Genomic DNA, 26,464 nt, shown 5'->3' on the forward strand with positions numbered 1-26,464 from the left:
TTATGTTTCCTGATGAATACTAGTATAACTAATTTTCACAACAGCACTTAACTCATTTTGTCATAAAATTTAATAGCATTACAGGATAAAAATGGCATAATGGAATAAAACAGTACAAAGAATGTTAACTTTACTAATATTAAATATTTGTTTTACATGGATTTTAAAATTCTACCATAGTGACTGGATTTTACAGAATCCATTTCTGATAAGAAGTTATCCTTTTTAGAGAATTTTTTGTTTTTATTCTTTATGAGTCTATGTGTCTAGAGGGCTTTGGACTTCTGAAAGGAAATAAGGTAAATCTAAGCAGGAGCTCAATAAATCTTAGTTGAGTTAAAAATAGTTTGCTTTAGACATTACTAAAAACATCTTCTTACCTTGAAAAATGATTGCTTTATGTCTTGACCTAATCTTTCTGACATTTTGCCCATGTTGTCTGACATTTTAGTCATTCCCTCTGCCAAGCTATCAGGAAGGGATTTAACTGCATTTGAAACATTCCTCATAGAATTTCGAAGCGGATTTACAAAAGTGTCCATCTAAAGGGGAAAAAATATTATAACATGACTTCATTGTATCAGATTTGTTATTCAACCGAGAAGCCTCGGAAAATACAGAGTGCAACATATGAAAGATGCAATAATTTTCCAGTCTCATTGCATTTTAAAAGTATAGAATTCTTGTCTTCAGTGTCTCTTAAAAATGTATTTTCACACTCAAATATATGATTTAAAAATTTGAGTGATAAGGTTATTGTTAGAAAATGAATATAAGCTTTGGCTGCCCTCTTATTAAAAAAATTCTGAAAAAATGACAAGTTTTCCAAAACTTTTGGAAGAAATTGATGCAAGTGGACTTAGCCACAACATACTTGTGCCACATTTCAAGGCAACAATGACATAGATATTTTGAGGAGACACTGAAAAGTAAACAAGCAGATAAACAAATAAGAAAGAAGTAAATAAGATTCATTTTTTTAAAGTAATTTTTAGGATACATTACATGTTCAATTAGAATCTATGGAGGGAATTTGGAATCCCCTTACGAAGAAGATGCAAATAAGACATGTAAACCATATTTTAGTAAGGCAGAATAGAAAAACCATAAAAGAAAATATGACCAGAGATATAAAAATAGATAATCTCTAGAGGGATAAAAACATTAAAATTGACATTCTGACTGTATACTTCAATTAATAAAGGGAGAGACGTCTAAAGAAAACAAAGTAGCTGCATATGAAACTCTCCGAGATTTTTAACAGATGGAAACAAACAGGAAAAAAGGGACACAAAACAAAAACCAAAGTCATTACAAAACTACAATAATATTTTCCATAAGGTGTTGAGCCTCATAAAAACCACCACAGAAGCAAATTATGTTCCATGCAAAAAGAAAAAACAAAATAATAGTAAAAACTGAACTCCACTGCTTAAGGAACATAGTACAACATTAATAGATAACATAAAGACAAAACTACTTCACTCTAAAATGCTTTCATGGCTTCCATCAAGAAAAACTAGAAAATGTAAAGTACTATAATAAACAACAATAATAAAAAGTGAATTTCAAGATAACTGTAAAAGGGTTGGGAATTTTAGTTACTCCCTGACTTAAACTGAGCCAACAGTGCTATAGATATGCCTGATGGAATATGCAACCTTTAGGAGGGACACTGTGACAGTACAACAATTCAGAGTAGAACCAAAGGATAGAAACGAGGATGAAGGAGGGTTTGAAAAACACTACCACCGGTGAAGAGAGATACGGGGATAAAAAGATGAAGCTAATTCTCATGTGTGTCTATGCGTGCTTATGTGTCTGTAAAATTACATATGTGTTTGTCTGTGTGTGTAATTCTAATTCTATATACAGTAGTTTTCCATTAACCACGTGTTCAAATCAGTCAGGACATTATTTCCAGCACTGATATTATTGCCAAGTGTTTTTTTAATTGTAATAACACTATAAATAAGCTAAGTTGTGAGAACACATGTAGAATTCTTAAGAGAGATGAACATGAGATACCACATTTAAAATGCCTGCTTGAAGGAAAACCGCCACCTCTCTCCTAAGTTATAACGTTCCAGAAGAGGCAGAATGTCAGAAGCATAAAAGGCATAAATTTCACTTTAATCCACAACCTACATTAAAAATTGTTTGAACATCCTTAAAAATATTTTAGAATTTTATATATCTTACACTTCACAGTAGAAACGTGAGTGCAGCAAATATAACCTTTAGAGCTGGTTCAGTGCATACAACCTCACAAGCTATCTAGGCATGCAGCTAAACTACTACTGATACTCTTAAGACAAGAGAATCTAAATCTCAATCGTGAATTAGATAATAATTAAAAACAGTTGCCTATGACCATCCCAGACCTACAGAATCCACTTCTTTTTCTTTCTTTTTTTTTCCCCCAAATTCTGAGGTAAAGCCCAAGCATCTGTGTCCAGGGGTGGGGAAATGAGGGAGTCAAGAGGGAATGGAAAAACCTCCACAGGTGATTCGGATGCCTAACCCTGAAGTAGAATTTTAGAAGCATAGCATAAAAGCTGAGCCCATCACTATATGATAACATTTCCAAAAACAGGATTTGTCTTAAAACAGAGGCTTGGGGTAAAAAAATCAAGAAAAAAAGAAACCTGCAAATTACCAAAGGAGTAAATTATGGACTGCCCGCACAAGTGTACACTAGCCTGACTCACACAGATGTTGTCTATTCATTCAATTATCACCTCAGTTGAGTTATTTGTATCGGTAACAATATAAACAGAAGAATTTTAACTTAAATTTAGGTCCCTAACCATAGCTTAAAATGCCTTCACACCATGATATAAAACTGGATAGAAAGATACTGTGTGCACAGAGGAAGACTGCTTGTCAGATACTCTTTTTAGGAACTGGCCCACAGATTTTGCAAAGCTAGACAAATTATGTGACCAAGTTAATGTGTTATAAAGTATTATTTCTCAAGCTCTGAATAGCCAGTGATAAAATGTTTGCAGATGATTTTCTCTAATAGCTATTTAATTTCCAGTGAAATATAATTGAGAAAAAAATATTAAATTATAATTTAGCCAAAAAAGGAAACATAGCTGAAAATCCCTAATTCCTGACATGTATAAAAATTATTCTGACAATCTAAAAGAGATCAAGATGACCTTAGTAATTACCAATATAACTTTTAAAAAATGTATGTTACTGTGCATTTCCAGAAATGATTCAGAAGGATCTTTAGGCCAGTAGTAATTTAAAAAAAATTGATATATAATTGTTTGGATATATATAAGCTACTGTTGGTTGGTAAAAAGAAAGCATGAACATTTAGCATACTGATTTTTTTAATCTCAAGAAGCTGTTACCAATTTATTAGTTTCTCTTAAAACTGATACAATCTTGAGAGAACCTAAAGTCAACATCAAAAAGACAGAATACTGGAATGCATCTCTATTGACAATAAAACCATTTAGAGTTGGAATTTAAACTCAATCACTCCTATCATGAAATACAAAGACCACCACACTTTTCCCTCACCATCATAAGGGACATAACCTGGAACTTGTTATTAAAACAAAACATTCCACTTAGAAATGTTAATATCCTAGAGTAACCATACGAAGTTCTTATGCTTCCAGTTGTTAATTCTTATTTTGTACCAATTCTTTAATCTTTTTTTTTAAAAAAGGTAGTCTTTTTAGGCGGGAAGTGTAGTGGGGAATCTTTTTTATTTTTAATTTTCATTCTGAAATAATTTCAGACTTTTAAAAGGTTGCAAAAATAACACACAGAGTTCTCACATACCCTTCACCCAGCTTGCCCAACTGCTGCTACTGCTCCTGCTACTATTGCTACTACTACTACGAGCCAACATTCATTCAAAGGTTATGTGCCAGGCACTGTAATACACAGACTATCTCATTTGATTCACACAATGCTCTAAAATGAGGATTAACACCTTCAATTCCTGAGAAAAACTGAAGGATCAAAAAAGTAAATATCAAAAAAGTAACATGTTGCAGGTCACAGCTAGTAAATGGCAGAGCACGGATTTGAACCAAAGGCTGTCTGATTCCAAAGTTTGTGTTCTCACCCACTAAGCTATCCTGCCCAATTTGAGCACTTAATCACTTTGTCTTAACCTAGCATCTTATTCCAACTATAGGTCTTGTATCTCCAAAGGAATTCTAAATAATAAAGATTTCACTCAAGAGGCATAAATATTTTCAGGAACATATCCTATTTAACATTTTTATTATCCTTACTCCAAGTAAAAGACATTCCTTCTCAGTAAGAAATAGTTCCTTCTCAAGCTAATGCAAAGCTTGTGACCTGTCTCAGGCAAACCTTCCTTGTTGCATCATTTCAAAAGTTTTTTTTTTTCTTTCTTTCAAGCTTCTGCTGGATTTTAATCCACATGTCAAGACAGGAGTTTAAACTTATTAGATACACTTACCAATAGTAGCTTTAAGAAAGCACAGAAGATAAACATGCCAAGGAGCATTTAATAAAATTTTCTAGTTTTAAAACATACATACAAATACTAATAAATTTTATAAATTTTCTTTTATTAACAACAAAGTATGAAAATAGACCTATAAAGAAAACTAATGCAATGATCTACTTACCTTGCGAGCAAAGTCCCCTTTCCCTTTACTGTAGGCTTTGTTTTCAAGGAAATCATACACATAGTGAGCCAAAGCTGGGGATGCTTTCATCATTTCAGGAGTTAACAGTAACTAACAGGAAAAAAAGAGGTATCTAGCACTCATAGGACACTGGAAACTACTATTTATAATTTCATCTGCTAAAAGTTAAGAATATATAGTAAAGAATTTTAATTTTATATTTAAAAAAACAATTATACAGTTAAAGTTATCAATAATTCTATGACCATTAACAGTTTAGTGTATATTCTTCCCATCTGCTATTTTGACTTTCAGCATATCTAATGTGAAAGTTGTCCAAATATATTTACTATTCCATTTTCAGTTTTTTAGCTTATATTAAGAAGATCCACATTAGTAAATTGTTACGCTAGTCACATTCTAATTCTAAAGTTAACATTAATAGAATAACCCAAACAAAAACTTTTAAGCGTTATAAAGAAAGCCCCAAAACAAAATATCGCTTTCCCAACTATTAATGATAGAACCTAACATTCTATCTTATTTCCTTTGATGGAACATGTTTTGACATATTGAGTTCATTAGCTAAGAAGTATACAGCACAGCCACATTTAAAATATACATTATGGCACCAGATTTGGAAAAAGGTGGTTATTTTCTAAATCTTATAAATAATTGATACAGATTTTAATGCAACTGAAATTAGTACATTAAAAAAAAATCAAAACATTTGACAAGAGTCATATAAATGATATCAGACATTCACCTTTAAGCCAGAAGACAAAGATGAATAATAGCAGAGATTTATGTTTTTGCTATCCTTTCAGTAAATAATAATGTCATGAATTACAATTATAAACTAAATCCAATCAAGTAGTTAAATGTTTCAGAGTGAGAGAGAAACCTTCCAAACAAAATATCCAGTATAGTATTAGCTAAGTTTCACTAAATACTAAGGTAGAGTCGGCAAACTTTTTCTGTAAAGGTCCAGAGAGTAATTATTTTAGGTTTTGGGTCCACAGAGTCTCTGCTGAAAGTACTCGACTCTGCTGTAGTAGCGCAAAAGGAGTCACAGACAATAGTAAACTAAATAGGTGGTTGTGCTCCACTAACACTCTTAACAAAACAGGTGGTGGGCTGGATTTGGTCTGCAGGCTGTAATTTACTGACCCTTGTTCTAGAGGGTGGAGAGGGGAGCTAAATAATGGAACACCATATACCTGGGCAAGAAAACTTCATAAACCATTCAATAGTATAAAAAACTATAAAGTGATATTATTATTATATCTGGCATCTGGGTACCAAGGTCTAAAACAAAATTATTTCTGGGAGTCTGAACAGCTTATGCAATAAGTAAGCACTGAGACATGTTTTGTTATTCCATAAGAGAAATCTATATGCCTAGGATGCTACACGTTAGAAACAGTCCCTCAGATCTATTCCTCTCTTGAATTACCTTGTAATTTTAGAAGCCTTAGACGCATCCTGGATGATGGGAGGCATCTACACACATTTATCTGAGAATAAAAATCTGCTAGCTTTGGATATACCATGAAGAGCTACTATCTGCTGAACTGGAAACATTTAACTGTTTAGTCTACCATAAAATACCTAGACTTGACAGTAATGTAGAATGGATACATGTGCCTGTGTCTGTGTATTTATCTAACCAGAAAAGGCAAAATCCCTACCACTGAGTGTTCACAAAACTTCTAAGCTAATCAATAAACAGAGAAATAATATTTATAAATTACTGAGCAGATTGCATGTCACATCACATGCTACTCAAAAGAGGTTGCTATCTCATTATTATAGTGAAAACATTCTTTGATGAAGAAATCTGCTATATCTGGGTGCTACGTTAAAATGAAAGTCTACAAGTAACAATAAACATGGACTTACCTGCAAATATGCATTTAGATCCTTTTTTCTCTTTTCTAAAAAATCTCTATCCATATTATTAAAAGTCTTTTTACCAGGAAGCTTCAATATGCTTGACAGATTTTCAAACTAGAAGACAAAATACATTCGATAATCTGTTTTTTACAAAAAGAGACAAGTATTTTCCAAGTGACAATTTCTCTACATATCAAAAGCATCTTAGACCGTTTTGCAATATATTTTATTATATTAAGCAAAAATCAGAAAATAGAAAAATATTGTCCAAATATGTCCAAACCACAGTTCTAATGTTATTTATTATAAAGTATTTTCAATTAAGAATGATAAATGTGGGTAACCGATGAAGATGGGTGATGTCCACATGAGGTTTCATTTTAATACTCTAATTTTGACATTATTCAAAATTTAAATAATAAAAGGTTTTAAAAAATATTTTCCTTAACAACCCTTTGGCTTGAGAACAAAGTATTCGCAAATAAATTTTTAATGATCAAAGTTATGAGTTCCTGGCTTATAAAAAATTCATAAAGAAATATGTTTTATATTGATGACTTCAATTAACTGTTGTAACAGCCAATTATTAAAAGTAGAAAAGGCAAATTTAAAAATATAGCTATATTACAACTCTGTATATATACAACTATAGTACAATACTGATACTCTTCCCCATCAACCACATGAATCAACTCATAGATTACTAAGAAAAAAAATTTAAGAGCCATCAGCATGCATCTTACCTTTGTAGAGCCACAAACACAAAGTAAGCATACCTACTCTAAATTTAGCATTTAAAGACTCAACATTTGGATGTGCCTTCAAAGGTCCAGATATGTAGTAATCTGCTGTGCCTTGCTGAAGTACAGATTTTAACCATACTAGCTGCTAACACAGTATAAGAACAAAGTGATTTAGCTGGTCACTGTGCCTGGCCAACAGCCTAGTATCTGAAACTTTAAGCAGCCCCACTCTGCTTTTCCCATGTGATACATATCCTAAAGTGAAACAAACTTTCTAAAACCATTCTTTGTCTCAAATCAACAATAACAACATCCTCTGTAAAGAAAACTCATTCCAGGTGCAGAGATTAAAGAGAAGAGGAAATAAAAAGGCGTAGGATAATTTTCATCTCCAAACTGGAAGATTCTGATAGATTATTAAATGGAACGGCAGATCAGATGCTTGCTTGGAGCTATAACGTGAACAAGTTCATTGCATGTTATATATGAAAAGTAAAAGCAGTTCTCAGCCAAAGAAAGAGAAACAAAAAAAGGGAGAGGCAATTTACAGAGAAAATGTTATGCTGTACTGATATTCACAAATCTGGTGGTTCACAAAAGTATTAGAAGGGGTCCTCATTGAATAGCAAATGTCCAATGGAGAGTACTTGGTTTTAAGAATTAACTTTTTAAAAATCAGACCTTATGGAATTTTTTTTTTGAGGAGGAGGAGCTGCCATTTCCAGCTTATCTTTTTTTTTAATAACATCAATTATAATTTTATTTATTTATTTAGTTAGTTATTTTTTCCCCCAAAGCCCCAGTAGATAGTCGTATGTCATAGTTGCACGTCCTTCTAGTTGCTGTATGTGGGACGCAGCCTCAGCATGGCCGGAGAAGCGGTACGGCGGTGCGCACCCAGGATCCCAACCTGGGCCGCCAGCAGTGGAGCATGCGCACTTAACCGCTAAGCCACAGGGCCAGCCCTGACCTTATGGAATTAAATTTACTTTTTCAAGGTGTCCTAAAAGATACTTAATTTCCGTGACTATTACTTATCTACATTATCTGAAACTATTAACTCAATTTTACAGAATGCATAGTTTATTCTGGCATTACCAACATGTTATGTGCTGAATAGTATTCCCCCCAAAATTTGTATTTTGAAGCCCTAACCTCCAGTACTTCAGAATATGACTGTATGTGAAAACAGAGCCTTAACAGAGGTGATTAAATTAAAATGAAGCCCTTAGGGTGGGCCCTAATCTAATCTGACTGGTGTCCTTATAAGAGGAAATTTGGACACACAAAGAGACACCAGGGATGCGAGTACACAAAGAAAAAGCCATGTGAGGCCACAGCAAGAAGGGCGGCCATGTGAAAGCCAAGGAGAGATGTCTCAGGAGAAATCAAACTTGCCAATTTTAATTTTACAAATCTTTATCCATAAAATATCAAATTAGACTATTAAAAAAATCTTTAAAGAAAATAAATGATAGTTCATATATTTAGATTGGAAACAAGTTTACATCACAAAGTTAAATAAACAAAATAAAACCTGTTTTAAAACAATTTTAATACCTTAAGAGCGCTATGGAGTTAAAACTTATTTGTGTCAATAGGTTGTATTGTTATCAACTAGTGAATTACAAGTTACTGCATTTTTCTTCTGCTATTTTACAGGGGATTTGAGTTTAAAAAATATAGATAAGGCAGAACTATAAGGCAAACAGCCTAAGTCTTATTTACAAATGCTGAGTATTTTGCTTAAACCTAAATTTTCACTTACAAGCTTAGTTTTTAATTTCTTAAGCTCTATGAGCAATCTAAATACTTAAGTAATCACGTACTATGACTTTATAGGAAACACAAAGTCAAAATACACTGACTTCACCTGCACTGAGCCCTTTCAAAAATGAATTGTGCTTTATCAATTTCATTTAATTTTGGGTGCTGTATTGAAAAGGGAAATTTCTGTACAGACTGTTCTATTAATAAAGTTTTTAAAATGTATGTTCTTCACTTATATTTGTCAATATGTAAACATAATATTTATAGTCCTAGCCTAGAACATTTAAATTAGGCAATAGTTATTCCTCTTAATAGCAGAAAGAAAACGACAATTATTCACACAAAGAAAATTTTGTATTATACCAAATTCCCATTAATTCGCAAGTAAATAAAACTATTCTTAGCAATTCAAATTATCTTAAAATTTGTCATTTTTGGTTAAAGTGTGAGGATGAGAAGAAAGAGATATATGAGCTATTCGATTTTAAAACAATATCAAACAGATAATATTTGAAAAAGTAAGGCAATTATTTCTTCAATGTGGGGCAGAAAATTCTTTCACCCACCTCTGCAAACAAATCAAGCTAAACATGAAGAAAAGATCTATTTTACAACAAAAACAGAAAAACAGATAAGTCCTAAGTTATTAATTTCCTTATGAATATAATGCAAAATACTCCTTTTAATATGGGCTTCTGGAGTCAACACTAACCTGTTTTTAATCACTTTTAAACTATTAATAGTTTACCTCACTCTAACAAAAATATTTTAATGAAATTATCATGGTACCAACCATATTTTTTCCACTATCTTAACTGAAAAAGATATTTTCTGAATTCTAAAGTAGTACCATGTCATTTCAAAGCTTTAGTCCATCCAGTCAAATGTCACTATTAATTATTACTGTTTTTATTGACTTACTACCAGTTGTACATTTAAAAACTGTGAATGAAATCAGACTCTCGAGGGTTAAATTTCATACATCACCTATTCCAATTCATCTGGTGATTATTTTTTTCTAAGTTAAGAAGAAGAAAAAAAATATCTAATAAAAAATAGAACAAAGAGAGAAATAATTTGTTTACATTTGTTATCTTTGAGTCTTTACACTTCTATAAAACAAGAGGGTTGTATTTAGCAAGAATTAAAAATATTATTTGGTTAATGTGAAATTTCATTTAGGCTGTGGTTCTTAAAATAACTTAATGGATCAAGGATTTAAATGTTACACTGTTGGATAAGGATGCCATTTAAAATAACTATAGATCTGAATCATACTGGCAAAAACAAAACCACAAAATGTCCTCCAGTGATCCCCATCCCTACTTTAAGCCAAACCCAAATACCTCTGCACAACACAACACACACACACACACACCTCTTCAAAATCAGAAATATACACTCATTTTAATTTTCCGAGATATACCACTGATATTTTGTCACTAGTTTACAATAGTCAGGACTGGCTTAAGTTCGATTTATTGATTAAATGCTCAAAATCATTCAAACATTTATGCTCATTATATGAAAATTCTTACCTTATTTTCTTTCATTAGCTTTGGTCAATACCTTAGCATCCTCAGAACTATTCAGAATCAAACATCAAATCAGGAAACAATGTAAAGTAAAAAAACTTCAAAAACCTCATTACCTGTTCAGTGATTCTCATGTGGAAGTCATGGAAGTCACTATAACGACGATAGGTTTTCCACATCTCCTCACTGTTTAGATTGCGCCGGTGTACAGTGATGGCATATAGTGCATACGTCTTGCCATGATCATTACAAACGCCTGCCACGGCATATGGGTCATAGTCAGCACATACTAGTCATTTAAAACAAAACGAAGAGGAACAAAAGACACAAAAAAGGAGGAAGATGAAGAACAAAAACAACCAAAAAGGACCACATGAAATGAAGAAGAATGTGAAATGACAGACTGAGACAAAAGGATGTACCAAAGGATAAAACAGAGTCCCATCTTCTGTACTCACATCTAAAAGGTGTTACATATGATGGCTACATTACAAAATAAACTACAAGTTTATCATGACACTACCAACCATATAGTGATGTCTACTTTGCACTCTCTTCCCAAAGAGCTTTTACCTATTATTAGTTCCGATACCACAGTACCACCTCATAATATATAGCATTTGAGTCTCAAATTTAAGAGAGGAAAAATAACAAAAAAATAATAACCTTTTGTACTAGCCTTCACTATTCAGTTGTATTTCAATTAAAACCTCTTCAACTAAAGAGAAAGCAAAAGCCACAGGTAAGATTTATCTATTCTTTTGGCAAGTCTCTTTCTCAATTATAATATTCAACAATTTACAAGTGTAATTTATTCTGGAGATTTTTTTAAAAAGGCATTTTCCTACTGAGTTGCCACTAATCATCCAAGTCAGGTAGTCTCTAAAACCAAAACCTGTTCCCATTTTGTACTAATCTGAAATAAAAAGATGCACTTTGAATCACTTTGTCTTTCCTATTTTTCATTTTCTTATCTCTGTGTTGTACTCTATTCTAGATCATTTCTTCAGGTCTCCAAACGTTTACTGAGTCTACACTCATCTGTACCTGGTCTATTTCTTTTTCTTTTTTTTTTGTGAGGAAGATCAGCCCTGAGCTAACATCCATGCCAATCCTCCTCTTTTTTTTTTGCTGAGGAAGACCGGCCCTGAGCTAACATCTATTGCCAATCCTCCTCTTTTTATTTTTCCCCTTTTTCTCCCCAAAGCCCCAGTAGATAGTGGTATATATAATTGCACATCCTTCTAGTTGCTGTATGTGGGACGCCGCCTCAGCATGGCCGGACAAGCAGTGTGTCAGTGCGCGCCCGGGATCCGAACCCAGGCCGCCAGTAGCGGAGCGTGAGCACTTAACCACTACGCCATGGGGCTGGCCCCTCTCTAGTCTATTTCTTAATCCATCCACTGACCTTAATTTCAATCACTATATTTTTTTAATTTCTATAATTTTATTTGGTTCTTTTTCATAGTGTTGTATTCTTGCCTTAGGTTTTTATCTCTACAAATATTTTTAATATACTCTTATATTCTCCTCAATACAATCACTTGAGGATGGCTGAATCTAGACATACTCATCTTAGGATACAAGACAGGCTTTCAATTTCTTGTGGGTGATAGATACTATTTCCAACCGTGATCTTGACATTCTTTGTTCTTTCCCCTGACAGTAGAATAAGTTTTTCTAGTTCCTCTTTCACATCAAGCGACCTTTTGTGACTCCGGGCTTTATGCAAAGGACTAGGTTCCAGCTTTGCATGGCCTTGGCCCGTCCTGCCTCTTCTAAATTTGAGGGCATGAAAATGCTGTCAAAATCAAGATAGCAGTCTTCATGCTCCTATGAGCTCATTGACTTCAACTCCTTTTTCACTTCTCTATATTTTTCCTCATGGTCTATGGCACCTGTAGATTTCCCCCTTTAGCTATTTTTATTTTATTATTTTCTGCCTTTCTGTGTGTGGGAGGCAGGATTTCCCATAGCAGTTTATACTACCATAGTGATCAACTACTCTTCTAATAATAGATTACATTGATCCATAATTATGAAAAAAAAGCGGCCAACTTTCGGAGCTGACTAAATATTTTGTATTTTGTATACAATTAGGCAAAAAGGGTCTGCGTAGCTTCTTAGTAATTTATTTTAATCACATAAAAGCTAGAAATCTATATTGGCAAATGTAGTTGTACAGAAACCTGTCTTGGGTTTTCATCAAAATTTTTCTAAGATTTGCACTTTCTACTCCAAATTGCCCTTCATTCCCTTTCTGTCTAATATCAGTGTTCCAGATTTGACAAAATAAAAGACTAGGGATAGACTTTGGTCATCTTGTTTTCAGAGGCTTTAACAACAGGTAACACTATTATTAACTGTTCACCTCTTCCAATCATCCTTTTCTTAGAGACCTAGCAAAGCAAACTGCACAATACTTTTTCATCACATTAGAGAAACACCATCACTCAACCAAGTTAGCCATAGCAACAAGCAAATGGCTTTATCTGCTGTGTTCAAGATAGATTTGGGAAAGGAAAACAGAAAGCAGAAGCCAATTAGGCAGCAAACCATAATCAATTCGGAGTTAATAAGAATAAAGAGACTAGCACGGAGTAGAAAAGGAAAGAAGAGAGGAATGTAAGAAAGCACTCTGAAAAAGAAGAATCAGATTTGTCACAAATTTATAGGCAGGCGAGATCATGACCAGTGTGCAAGCACAACAGGAAGAATAATGAGGCTGTTATAAAAGAAGTACAGAAGACAGAAAGGTAATTTGATTTTAAAAGAAGATAATGATTTTGAGATGATGGTAAGATATTATAGTGGAAACAGTAGGTTTTGTTTTCATTAGGACAATGTTACTCATAGCAGTGGATGTGCAAACTATTTGTTACTAATCCATAACCAGATATGGAACTAGGATCAGAATATAAATCAATCTCATCACTAAGCACACTGCATAATTTAGCCAATATTCTTTAAAGCAAGATTTCTCAATGAAGCAGTACACAGTAGCCCATGGACCACTCCTTGAGTAGCACTGCACTAGACTCTAAGTTCTACTTCCTGTAATAAAGATGTTAAAGGATATGGGATCTAGACTCAAAGACACTCTGGAGTCCAATTGGTAAAATAAATATTTATTGAACAAACACTACTATATAATGCCCACCACGTAATTACTAATGCAACTAGTTAATTAGTCTGTAACAACTCTATGAGGTATTATTATCATTATTATCTCATTTTACAGATGAGCAAAATGAGGTATAGAGAAGTTAAGGAAGACACCCAAGTTTACCCAACTATTAAGTGGCAGAGCTGAGGTCTGAACCCAAGCAATTCGGACAAAAAGTTGTGCTCTTAACCACTACACTTTAGTATTTATATATAAGTTTGTCTGACAGAAATAATTTATTAAAAATGCTTAGTGTACTGCTTCCATACATTTTAAGAAGTTAATAAATATTTGTTGAATAAACAGACAAAGCAGCTAGAAAATGAGAACCTTCAGAGAAGAGAAAGATCCATATAAGAAATACGGACATGAGTGTTTTCCTCTAGACATAAAAGTTTAAGGTCTTCAATAAAGAAATAAAAAGACAAATACTAAATATTTGCATTTTAACAAAGGCTTTCACATTTGAAAATAGAGATTTTTAAAAGAATTTAAAATTTTTAAGGAAGGAAAAAATGAGACAACTGTATCAAAAGCTAAAAAGAAAAGCAACAAGACCTCTGGTTTTATTTACAAGGGGTGTTATCTAATGAGCTTTAAGAAAAGAGTAACGTATGCATCAAGTATTTGTAAAAGATAAAGGAACAACTGATACAGCAATTAACATAACTTATTCCAGAAATCTGGCAGCGAACAGAATGCAAAATGAGACTCCAGCTCCAGTGTGAGGCAAAAGAACAGAGATCGTAAAAAAAAAAAAAAAAAAAAACAGATGCAAATTATCTTTTAAACTACACTTATACTATAAAATCACTTTTCAGTATCTAAAATGTAAATATGAAATTGAACTGAGGCATATAACTCAATATTGTTTATACTTCAGTATGTAATCTGACAAACACACTCTAGTATTCTAGGAATAGTGAGAGGCCAGATAAGAAAATCAGCAATGTCTACTACTCATTGGCATTACCTAATAACCCAATAGCAATGATGGAAATTGATTTTTTTCTCAGTTCACTAACTATTTTGCATGTATGCTGACTGAGTCACAAAATCTCAGAGATTTCTCATCTCATCTAAGCATTTCTTGAACTTCTGTAAACTGCCACACGCAAAAGCTTCATTTACTCGATTATCTAGTCTCTCTTTGCACGAATGAAAAAAAATATTGAACTAAAATCTGCCGCAAAATGATTTAATAAGAATTATATAGACAATTAACAGCAAGATGCAAACAAAAAGAGGAAACAATTGGTTTCAGAGTTTATTAGCAATGACAAAAGGCTTAGAATATAAGCTTTTTCAAATGTTAACAGTGACAACCTTCAAATATCATATACACAAGTAAATAAACATTATGGAATTTAATGAAGAACGTGCTGCAGAAAATAAAGTAAAAAATACGACTAAAGAACAGAAAGACAGTGTGTAAAAATAAATGTGGAAAATAATGTAGGGATAATAATAATCAATAGCTTTTAAGTAACAATTATACCACAAAGTCTCTTACCAGTGTCTGAAATGTAAGCATGAAGTTGTACTAAGTCATCAGAAGATACATTTGAAAGGTCATCTAAAGACTGGGGGAAAAAAAATCAGGCAACAAAATTTTTAAATTTTATAGAAAAAAAAGTGTTAAAGAATTCTACATCATACATGCATTACTCATCTTTGCTCCATGTATGTTTTATATTCTTTGAATCCTCCCCTCCAACAATAATCCTATTTACACTAACAAGAGAGAGAAGAGCCAAGATTAAGAAACTATAAATCAAATGATTTAGAAATCAACTTAATATATCATATTATTTCTTCCTTCATTGTTTGTCCATATATTATAATTTGCTACTTCTCAATTATATTCAATACATGGCAAGAAAGAAATGTGAATAAAAATAAGTAGACATATTCTTAACTTTTCAATACTTTTAAATGTTGAAATATACTAGAGCCAACTCTGTAATATTTAACTTAACACCTTTGTTAATTTAGAAATAATTTCAGTTAATTTAGATTCCTTATTATAAAATGAAAATAATAATAGTACCTATGTCATAGGGTTATGTGAGGATTACATGAGAAGACGTGTAAAACATTTAAAAGACTGCCTAACACAAAACATGTCAGTTATTATTATGATTACTTATTAAATGAAGTGAATCTGTAGCCTAATATAGATTTTAAATAATTAATTTTCAAAAATAATTTCCCAAACAAAAATCATTACCAATTGACCCAGAATGAATCTTTTATAACTATGGCCTTTGGGTCTAAATTTAAAACTTTTTTTTTTTACATACACATATATCCACACATACACAGAAGAGAACATAATCATATAATGAAGGTAGACTCTACAGAAAAGAGTTGACACAGTACACTTGAAATTGCTCTCGTTAGAAAGGACCGCTTGCAAGGTTGGCCCTTGGATGGCATCTGGGAGTTTAGATTTAGGGAAGGTTCCCACTGTTCCCTAACTGCTGAGTGTCTCACTGTACCTAAACTGTTTGCACAAACAATGTGGTTTATGCTGAACATCTGTTTTCCTTTTGGGAGTCTGGAATTTTAGTATGCAGTAGACAGAGGGTGTCTATGTGACCTGTCTCCAATAAAAACTCTGGACACTTAGTCTCAGATGAGCTTTCCTGGTGGCAACATTTCACATGTGTTGTCTCAGTCATTCCTGGAGGAATTAGTTTGTCCTATGTGACTTCCATGGGAGAGGATTCTTGGAAACTTGTGCCTGGTTTCCTCTAGACTTTGCCCATGCACCTTTTCCTTTTGCTGATTTTGCTTTATGTCTTTCCCTATAATAAATCCTAGTCATGAGTATGACTGCTGAGGCCTGTGAGTCCTTAGTAAATCACTGAACATAGGAGTGCTCTTGGGGTCCTATGACACACAGACATTATATGGTTCAGACATATTTTACACTTTAAAAACCACAGGATCTGAATGAATTTTGGAGTCCTTATTATTGCTAACTGAGTCATCTAAATGACTTAAGTGCAGCCATATACATAACATAAAGCCATTTAAACTAAGGCAAGTGTATTCCAAGAAGAAAGCCAAAAGTGTATCTACTAAAGACTGAGCATTAAGAGAAGCAAAATGTGATAATTCCATACAGATGATTCCCTGGTCAAATGGGAGAATCATTAAATTAAATTAGGTCTAGAACAGGCTTCACCACTGATACCATAAGAGACTTGAGCCATACCAATTAGTCTTTCTTATATCTCAGTTTTCCCAACGGTCAGAATGGTGTAATATCTGCTTTACAACTCTGTCAGGATATAATGTGAATGGAAATACTTTGACAAGAAATAGAATGCACTTATTTTTAAGTGTTCACATGACCTATAATAAAACATTTTGATAGAAAGAGCACAACCTTTGCTTTGTTTTTATGTGCAAGATAGAAGCCTCAGAGGAAATGGTTTATTCTACAAAATTTAGATTGCTATTTACTGTGATCTTCATCCAATTACAAGCTAGCACAGGGAACATAAAACAACTAACTTTCAAAAAAGCATTAGTAGTAGCAGTAGTAAAAGTAGTAGTAACCTTCCCTTATAGTAACATTTAAAAAGCTAAATGTTACTTACTTCTTATTTTAAACTTGTTAGCATCTTATACTGCAACCCAGAAGTTGTTAGAAAACATTGTATATAAATGTCTTTTTAGCATATTTAAAATTAACAATTAATATTATTTTCATTAAATATGATGGAAAAATCTGATGAAATGTCTCTTACACATTAGTCACTGTTATAATGCACATGTGACTATCAAATAGACTAAAGTTACAATTGGTAAAATAATAGTAACTACGGAACTACATTCTGATTTAGAACTATAAACATTGATTAGTAAAAGAAAACTGTGATTTCAAAACAAGTGCATTAATACCATCCTGAAATAAAATACAGGTTGTAAAGTAGTCCTTTGGCCTAAGATTCTTGAACTCCTTGCAAAAAAAAAGACGTGTTTTTTTTAAACATTATGCTAACACAAAAACTGAACGTTCAAATTTATTATGATAATCAACTCAGCAAACACAACTACATTGGCTCGGCTAGAAATGCTCATAATTTACCTGGCCATCTCAACTGCAAAATAAGTAAAACACCACACATCAAATATTTACTTTGTCTAGTATACTGGAATAAACTATCATGATCTCATTTTTAATGTTAAGCTATCTTAAAAATCCAGTTATCCACTAAAATTTGTCTATGTATTTAAAACAATTTCAAAGACTCTACCTACTTAAAAGGTTGAATTTAACTGATTTATGTGAATAACAAAATACTGCAATTCACTGACCTCAATGTGACCTTTTTTGATCCAGAGACTGTTCTGGTTTATATCACTATCTGACAAAAGGGATCTCTCTTACTTGAAAAAGCATTTATTCCAGATATGGAATAAAGAAAAAAAAACGTTTTTTTTTTTTACTAGTGTGCAAACATTTGTACAAGCACTACAAATGTGAATACTAGAAAATTTCAATCCAAGGAAAAGTTTTGTCACATTTGGAAACTTTTTCTTTATAATGAACATTATTGCTAACACTTTCTTCATGCTCTAGGAGATATTCCTTTTTGTTATAAGGCTATGGAATATAACAAGTAAATGGTAATGATACCAAATGATTTAGGAAAACATTTTAAATGTTACAAAATATCTGACATAACACTATGGCTGATATTCTTTAGTGTTTTGTTAAAGGTTATACTTTGTACAGTAACAGAACACTTACTCAAGAAGGTTATTTTAGAAATAACTGTAATAGTATAGAAAACATAAGATAACGAACCTCTAAACCACTTAGTTATTACAAAAAGTCTGAAAGAAAAAGTCAGGTAGTTAGAAGGAATCTGGACTGAAACTTTCATAGAACTCTAATATTTCTTCCTAGCAGCATTTTATGAAATAAGTTATTCAATGGCAAAGACAGCTATATAAAAAACTGAAAAGTTCATTATTTCACACTTTACCTTGAATATATGAAATGCCAATGACAGCTTATATGCTAAAAACCTACATCATTCTTAAATCTGTAATCATAGAATATAGTTACTTAATTCACTGTAAAATTCTCTAATCTTAAAAAAATGTTTTTTACAACTACCTGAATTTGTTATAGTGTAGACTTTAACAAATATCTAGAAGTTTTCAGATATCCCAATTAATTAATCTTATATTTCTTTTCCAAATACAAGAGATGAAAAAACTAGTTCCAACGTAAACATTTATGTCATAAATTTACTGCCTATCATAGCACTAACCTAAGTCATTTTAAAATACTAAGTATTGGTATCGAAAATAATGAAATCAATTTTTTAATCAAATGCAACAGAATCATGCAGGTGTGACCTAAGCCCATTTTTAAAAATGAATATAAATTTCATTTTTAAATTCTAATTCACAGATGCCTTATATGTGAATTTAAAATTTCTTTAAAAGCATAGTAACTTCTTATAATACTAAAGGATGATTTGGGGGCTTCTAATATAGCATTTATTTACATATGTTAAGGCTCAGCCTTTCATATTATTTTCAAGCCACTTTAATAATTAAAGTACCCATAACAGTACTTACCAAATTTATGCTTCCTGTGGGAGACCCATTAAAAGATTCTGTGGGAGAGGAAATTCAACTCAGTATACAGTAAAAACTTCTGAAACAGTTGCTTTATCTAAGGTTCAAATATCAAGAATGAAAGTCACACAAGCCAAGACATAACAGAACAATAAAGAAAACTGTGGTACACTACTCCCAAATACCTGTTCCCTTAAGCCCCATGATTTTCCAAGAGAGGTATTTTAGTGAAAATATGTATGTATCTAAGTTGCCCCCACTACCCAAAAAGGGCATTCATGTACAGGACAGCAATTATTAAATACTTTATCCTTATAGTAACATATTAAGTTGTCTAATACAATGTAAACATGAGGAAAACATTGCACAGTGAAGTCTATTAGGAAATGTCAGAGGTATTTTCTTATTTCTGTCTCACCGGATTAAGAAATATTGCAAATAAAATTATTCTTTAGTGTGAAGGATAAATAGATTGATTTTTAATATATCTATTAAGTCTACTTATTCTTGTAGATTTGGCTCAAAATCATTAGAAGTCTAGATTCTTAAATCAATATATAACTAATAGAACAAAAGATGTAAATCTCTATATGCAATACCATTTAATTAAAAAGCAACTAAAAAAAATTACTTTTAGAAACTAATGTTAGAGAGTAAGTCAATTACACATTATTAAAATTAATGTCTTTTCTCTCAGGGTTTTATTCTATACGTGAGCAAATCAAGTTACCAATTAAGATGCCCTTCTGTTAAAAACACAAATAAATACATGGTAAAGCAATACTTCATATACAGTTTAAAGTTAATGTATGGTTTCTAGCACTTAAGAGATTATTTATGATTCTGGATCTCTAAATGGGTCTTCAAGCAAATTTCTACTTCTTTTACAAAAAGGCAGTTGGTGTTGCTTTCCAACTTCAACAATTCTAAATGCGGGAGAACCTTTCTTGGTTCCTCAGACTTTGGTTTCAAAAGGTAAACAGGAAATTCCACCTAGGGTTACTCCTTGGTTAACAGCAAAGGTGATAATTAAAATGAGTAAACACGGGCCGGCCCCATGGCTTAGTGGTTGGGTGCGCGCGCTCCGCTGCTGGCGGCCCGGGTTCAGACCCCGGGTGTGCACCGACGCACCGCTTCTCTGGGCACGCTGAGGCCACGTCCCACACACAGCAACTAGAAGGATGTGCAACTATGACATACAACTATCTACTGGGGCTTTGGGGGAAAAAAAAATAAAAAATTATAAAAAAATAAAAAATAAATAAAATGAGTAAACAAATAGTTCTCTATCTTCCTTATTCAATTACATGCCTCATACCTCCTTCTGTGGTCTGCCCACCTCTTAAATCTTCCCACCAGAGACAAGACAAGTTAAAAGAGAAATTGAGAGCAAAACAAGGCACAGTTTACTTTCTTGATCAACAATAAGATCCAGAAATACAGTCTAAAATCAATCTAGGTCCACATTTAATCAAGAATTTGATGACTGCCTGTAAACACTAGAAAACAAAAGAAAGTACTGTTTGACCTGGTGACAAAAATAATGGGATTGAAATTAACATTTAAAACATTTAAAGCATAATTAAAATATTTTTAAAATATTAAAAAGACTGTGAGACCAAGTTTTTAAATAAAGGAGAAAATATTTACTTTTAAAATAATTTAAAGTTGAACTAACTAAAGAAGCAATCACAAACAGAGAGAGAGAAGGAAGAAAGGAGAGGAGGGGAGGAGAGAGGAGAGATAGCATGCATAAGCAAGCCACCCAGCCACCTACCTATCCCCTGAAGTTTGGTTAAATAGGGAACGAAATTTCTTCCCCAGCAGAGAAAAACCACCAGAGGATACTATCACACATACGACTTGGCCTATTAATTTTAGGCTCAATTGCAGCCTGTACTTTTTAAAAATCAGATACACATTAAACACAGGGTTAGACAATTATTTCAAAATGTCTAAAAAGTAGCCAAAATTTCAGAATGTCTAAAAAATACACACAGTGTAGGAAACTTAATTTTAAAAGTCAGAAAATGAATTTAAACAAAAAATGTTTAAAGGGGGAAGGCCTATTTGTGATTAAACAATCTTATAGAGACCAGAAAATTATAAGCATTACTATTTGAAAAAGTTGGAAGCAATCACCTAGAATCTACACTGACAAAGACAATAAACCTAACAGCTATTTTTAACAATAATATTTCATATTTACCCATCATTCCACATATTTTTCTCAAATGGTTTTAAAAAAAAGAATTAGGCAATTTTTTAGTTATACAATGTATAAAAGCTCATCAATTAAGACACAGAATGTTAAAAAGCAATGTCCAGGAAAGACAAAAGATATATACATATGTAATTCAAAACCACAATCAATGATTCCAATGTGAGGGATTATTCAATGGCTGATATAAAAGAGAAGTACATTTACTTCAGATCAAAAGTTGCAGGAAAAATTTCCTTAATCTACTTATGTTTTAAGTAAGTAATGAGGTTTTGGGAAGTTTGAGAAGGCTTATAAATAATTTGCTTCCCTTAGTTGCATACAAGAAGATAGACTGACTAGAAAGCTAAGAATGGGAGCTAAAAGTCAATTTAGAAGACTCTGGAAGACTTCTTACACAATAGCATGAAAAATTATTCCCATAGGATATATTGCTACTACCATCATTTTAAATTATATATTACTTAGGAACTCATACAATTAGCTGATTATGATTCAATTAACTTACTTTTATTCTAGGTCATACAGCAAATCCATTTCCTAATACTAAGAAATTTCCAAAGCAGTTAAACTAAAATAAATAACAAGAACGCTTATAACAGTCCTTTCTGGAAGTAGAGTTGCTACTGTAAATTTCATAGCAGCTCTGTAAAAGATTTTTCAAAAGAGACAGTAAATACAGATACACTATATAATAAACTCAAGGTACACTCAATTTTACTACTCGGCTCCCATAGAAGCACTCTTTAAAAAAAAAAAAAGAAAACTTCCTTAACTATGCAATCAAATCCAGTTAATAGAATATTATTCCAGTTTTACAAATAAATAAACCAGAAAGTATTAATTTAAAAACCCAAGATATTAGACCAACAATCAATATAAAAGTTATTAAAACTCAAATGCAAACTTCTGTAACCAGATTTCTCAGATTATTTAAAAAGTAAAATCTCACTAATGTAGACTAGGGAGTGGGGAAGGGGGGGGAGAAAAGAGGGGAGGCTCAGAAGCCTCCATAATAGAGGTATTTTTTAAAGCAGTACTCACTACCTAATAGATCTATTATATCTCCAACCCCAAGAGGTCCTGTCCATTAAACTGAAGTAAACTTAAAATCATAAGTAAATTATAATTAAAACACTCTCTTAAAATAATTACTGAGTCAAATCTTTCCCATTAACTTTTTATTTACATTGCTTATTTGCTTAGTAGAATATACTGGAGAGTTTATCAAACCTTAGATATTTAACTAGAATTTAATAAGTACTTCTAAACTGGATTACAAGGAAAATGATGATTAGGCCTAAGAATCTGGAGACTTGAAATAACTGATTATTTATTACTAACTAAAAACTGATATTTGTGTTCTAGTTTATAAATTATTTTATATACATAATCCATTTAAATCTCACAATGACTCTGCGGTAAGATGATATTATGAGAAGAATATTATCCCAGATTTACAACTGAAAAAAATGAGGCTTAAAAAAATTAAGTGTTTGGCCAACATCACACAGGTAATAAGTAGTAGAACAGTAGTAAAATCTAAATATTCTGACTCTTAAAGTCTGCTTTTTTCACTACACCATGCCGATAGTATCCTCATCTGAAAAACCTGAAAGATTGGAAAAAGAAATCTTATAGCTTCTTCCAGTTTATACTGTGTAGAATTTGCAAAAGGGTATAATTAAAGAAAGAAAAAACTGTATTTTTTTAATAATGCTTTATAGTTTATGGTACAGTCTCAGAATCATTACTTATCTCATTTAATCTCAACAATCCCATTGTTAGTCATGAACATTATTACTTACTAGCAAAAGGGAAACTACCACAAAAATATGTGGGTGACACAACTCAAAAAAACATTCCTTAAGAATTCAAGGATTCTATATTTACGTGCTAATCTATTAAATTTTGAAATTTTAATTTAGTATAGTAACTAAACTTTGTCCTTCATTTACAGATTTTTAAATGTATTACAATTTATATGTGAGCTTCAAGAACATTTTTTATCTTGTTTAAAAGGTCATTATTTTGGTAAGCAGAATATGTATAGGAATATATATATGTATCTACATATAAACATACAATGTCTGCCACCTTACCTCCATCACCATCATCCGATCCTCTGAAACTAGGATCTTTTAACATATCCAGCTCAGCTAACATGCGCACATAAAGTGCATTCTGTCTGAAGGAAGGATAGAATCTTTCATCTCGTAGCATCAATTCATATACCTTATTGAAATAAGTCAAGATATTCAATCATTAATACAGATAACGTACTAATTTTCACTAACAAGATTTCACCAAAAGCTAGATTGAGGTCTTCTATAACAAATCATAGGCTCCATATTTTTAAGATATCAGCAATAAGACTACGTCACAACTAATGATTTCTTCTGGTCCCTTTACTACCCAAATTGCACTGAAAAGGGTCCTACTGCAACACAAGTCACATGACAGCAGGTTATATACAATGCTTTAGGAAGTAGGGTTCTCTAAAAAACAAGTCCACATAAAGGCTCAAGGCACATATTAAAATAAATTTAGTCATGTTCTTTATACGTACGTCATCAATTCATGAACTTCTAAAACTACCTCACTCTTCAGTCAGATTCAAACAAAAAACATAACATAAGGATTTTCCTCATTTGTCAATTAAATAAACAAACAAAAAAAACTGGCCTATCTTTTTTGTAATTGAAAAGTATTATTACCATAACTCATCTTTTTAGTTACCGCTCTACTTTTATAATGTTTCAATAACATTTTTAAAAACAAATTACATGCATACAGAAATATACATTTTTTTCAAGAAAGATATGATAAATGTATATAATACCTTCCTTTGAATGTCATCAAAGATTTCAGGGGTTGGATCTTCATGATTCAAAGTATCTGCTAATTTTGCTACCAAATAATCATCAACAGTAACTCTTGGAGATGCCTAATAGAGAAAAATAATGGTAGTAATGATCTTTGGAGTTTCTAAATATAAGTTAACCCTTGATAGCAGGAGAATTAAAAAATGGAATCATATTATTGAAAGTAATTGGCAAATTGGCAAAATCTTTGCTTTGCAAATGACACCTTGATGTTTAAGAAGGCTGAAATAAGACAGAACCTCCTCATGATCGTGGTACTACACAGTAGACTAATAGACAAACATGGATTTAAATCTTGACTTTTGCCAAGCAAGTTACCTCTCACTAGGTTTCATTTACTCGATCTGCAAAATGGAGATAATACTACAAAAGGTTATCAGAAGGATGGAAAGAGATTTATGTAAGGCATACAAGCACAGTGGCTGGCACACAGGAAACACTGTCATTAGGAGTTATGTTTAGCATTCAGTAGTCCTGGATGTGTATTTAATATAACTGCCAAAAGAATAGCCATTTGTTACTTATCATTTAACAACAGAAACAATCATTGTGAATGGCCTTTAAAAGAGACTACCCTTATCCTAAATTTGGTTTTATAACGCTGCAGCAAAGTTCCAGTGTGATACGGGAGAGAAAAAAATCTGAAAAGTTCATTCGTTCCAACAACTTCCACTTCAAAGTGCATAATGTGACAGATATTACAAAGAAATATAAAATCTGATGTCCAATGTAAAAAATTACTTTATTGAAAGAAAAAAAATGCTGACAAGCTAAGAATATGGCCATCTTTGGCATGTCAACTTTTGAATTTGTTACTTCAGAAGGCTCTGGAGAGTAAATGAGTAACGAAGATGGTAACTTTTAGAGAAACTAGCAAAAGACTGCATTGTTTGAATAATTTCTGTATGCTATCCAAAAGAATATGTAAGGAACAGAATGGATAAATCAAGAAGAGGAGAAAAAGTAAAAGAAGTAAACAGCAGGGTATAAATGTGTAGGAAAAGAGCTATACAACTTCTAATACTCCCTTGTTAATTCATCTCTTGTTAGTAAATCCAAGTAGGTCGTGTGGTGGTAGTTTTTCTTTCTGGAGAGGGAGGAGAAGGGTGCTTATTTCTTGTTTGATTGCACACGGGAGGGTGCAGAGTGGTGTGGTGTGTGTTTACGTGTTTTCCCCCAGAATGGGAGAACTAAACAACTTCAAGTACGTGACAAAGATTAGAGAGGAACATGACGTTAGTTGGTTTTGTCCTTTCATTTGCCTTCTAAGCTCACTAAACTCAGTTTCTAAGAAATGAGGCAAATTTGAAAATAATAACATTTTACATTTATTTAAATTTTTCCTATAATCTCAGGTACACAGAATTGGATTAAGCTTCATCCTTAGTATAGAGTGATCAACACTTTTGGAGAGTTACCATGGGACACAAATAACCAGACCCCACTCCCACCCCAAAAAAAGTAATACAGAAGTATTTATACACATTTGTTATCACTTTAACTTAGAAATACAAAAATAAGTGTTTTTCCAAAATTATCTATTAATCTGTATTCTCTACTTTTCTATTACACAAATGTGGTTATTTAAACAAAACAATAGGACTAGTTAAAAGTGGCAATTAGTAATTAATATGATTAATTAAATAATATGTTTGAGAAAAATATAAAATATATTTATAATGTTTTTGTCATCTGATACAGCAATTTATTTTAACTTTTTTTAACTCTTTTAAATACTGCAGGCTATATTATTGTATATTCTTAAAATACATAAATGTAAGACTTTTTAAAAGGAAATTATATATACAATAGGACTAATTAAACTGATACTATCTATACTTAACAAAAAATAAACAATTACTTTTCTTCTTATCCTATGATCCCATAAGGTATTTTTACTCTTTGTGTTTCCTTTTTTAACAACACTTCTCTGATCTGCCTGCAGCCTTTAGGACATCCTTTTCTTTTACATAGTGGTATAACTAAATACAATCAAATGTAAAATTC

At 32.2% G+C, this 26,464-nt stretch overlaps 1 protein-coding gene across 2 annotated transcripts in view; it reads right to left on the reverse strand.

Annotated features, from left to right (window-relative positions):
* The window catches only part of SNX13 (sorting nexin 13), a 124,944-nt gene that overhangs the window by 14,392 nt on the left and 84,088 nt on the right, over nt 1-26,464 (reverse strand). The window contains exons 14-21 of one of the 2 annotated variants that reach the window (XM_058526709.1): nt 24,415-24,519; nt 23,675-23,807; nt 19,352-19,389; nt 15,255-15,324; nt 10,692-10,831; nt 6,534-6,641; nt 4,632-4,742; nt 381-542 (exon numbers count right to left, since the gene is read on the reverse strand). In XM_058526709.1, coding sequence (XP_058382692.1) covers nt 381-542; nt 4,632-4,742; nt 6,534-6,641; nt 10,692-10,831; nt 15,255-15,324; nt 19,352-19,389; nt 23,675-23,807; nt 24,415-24,519 — 867 coding nt within the window. The remainder of the gene's footprint in view (nt 1-380; nt 543-4,631; nt 4,743-6,533; nt 6,642-10,691; nt 10,832-15,254; nt 15,325-19,351; nt 19,390-23,674; nt 23,808-24,414; nt 24,520-26,464) is intronic. The other variant, XM_058526719.1, reaches the window with a different exon arrangement.

This window comes from Diceros bicornis, chromosome 3 (assembly GCF_020826845.1).
Source record: "Diceros bicornis minor isolate mBicDic1 chromosome 3, mDicBic1.mat.cur, whole genome shotgun sequence".
Taxonomy (NCBI): Eukaryota; Metazoa; Chordata; class Mammalia; order Perissodactyla; family Rhinocerotidae; genus Diceros; species Diceros bicornis.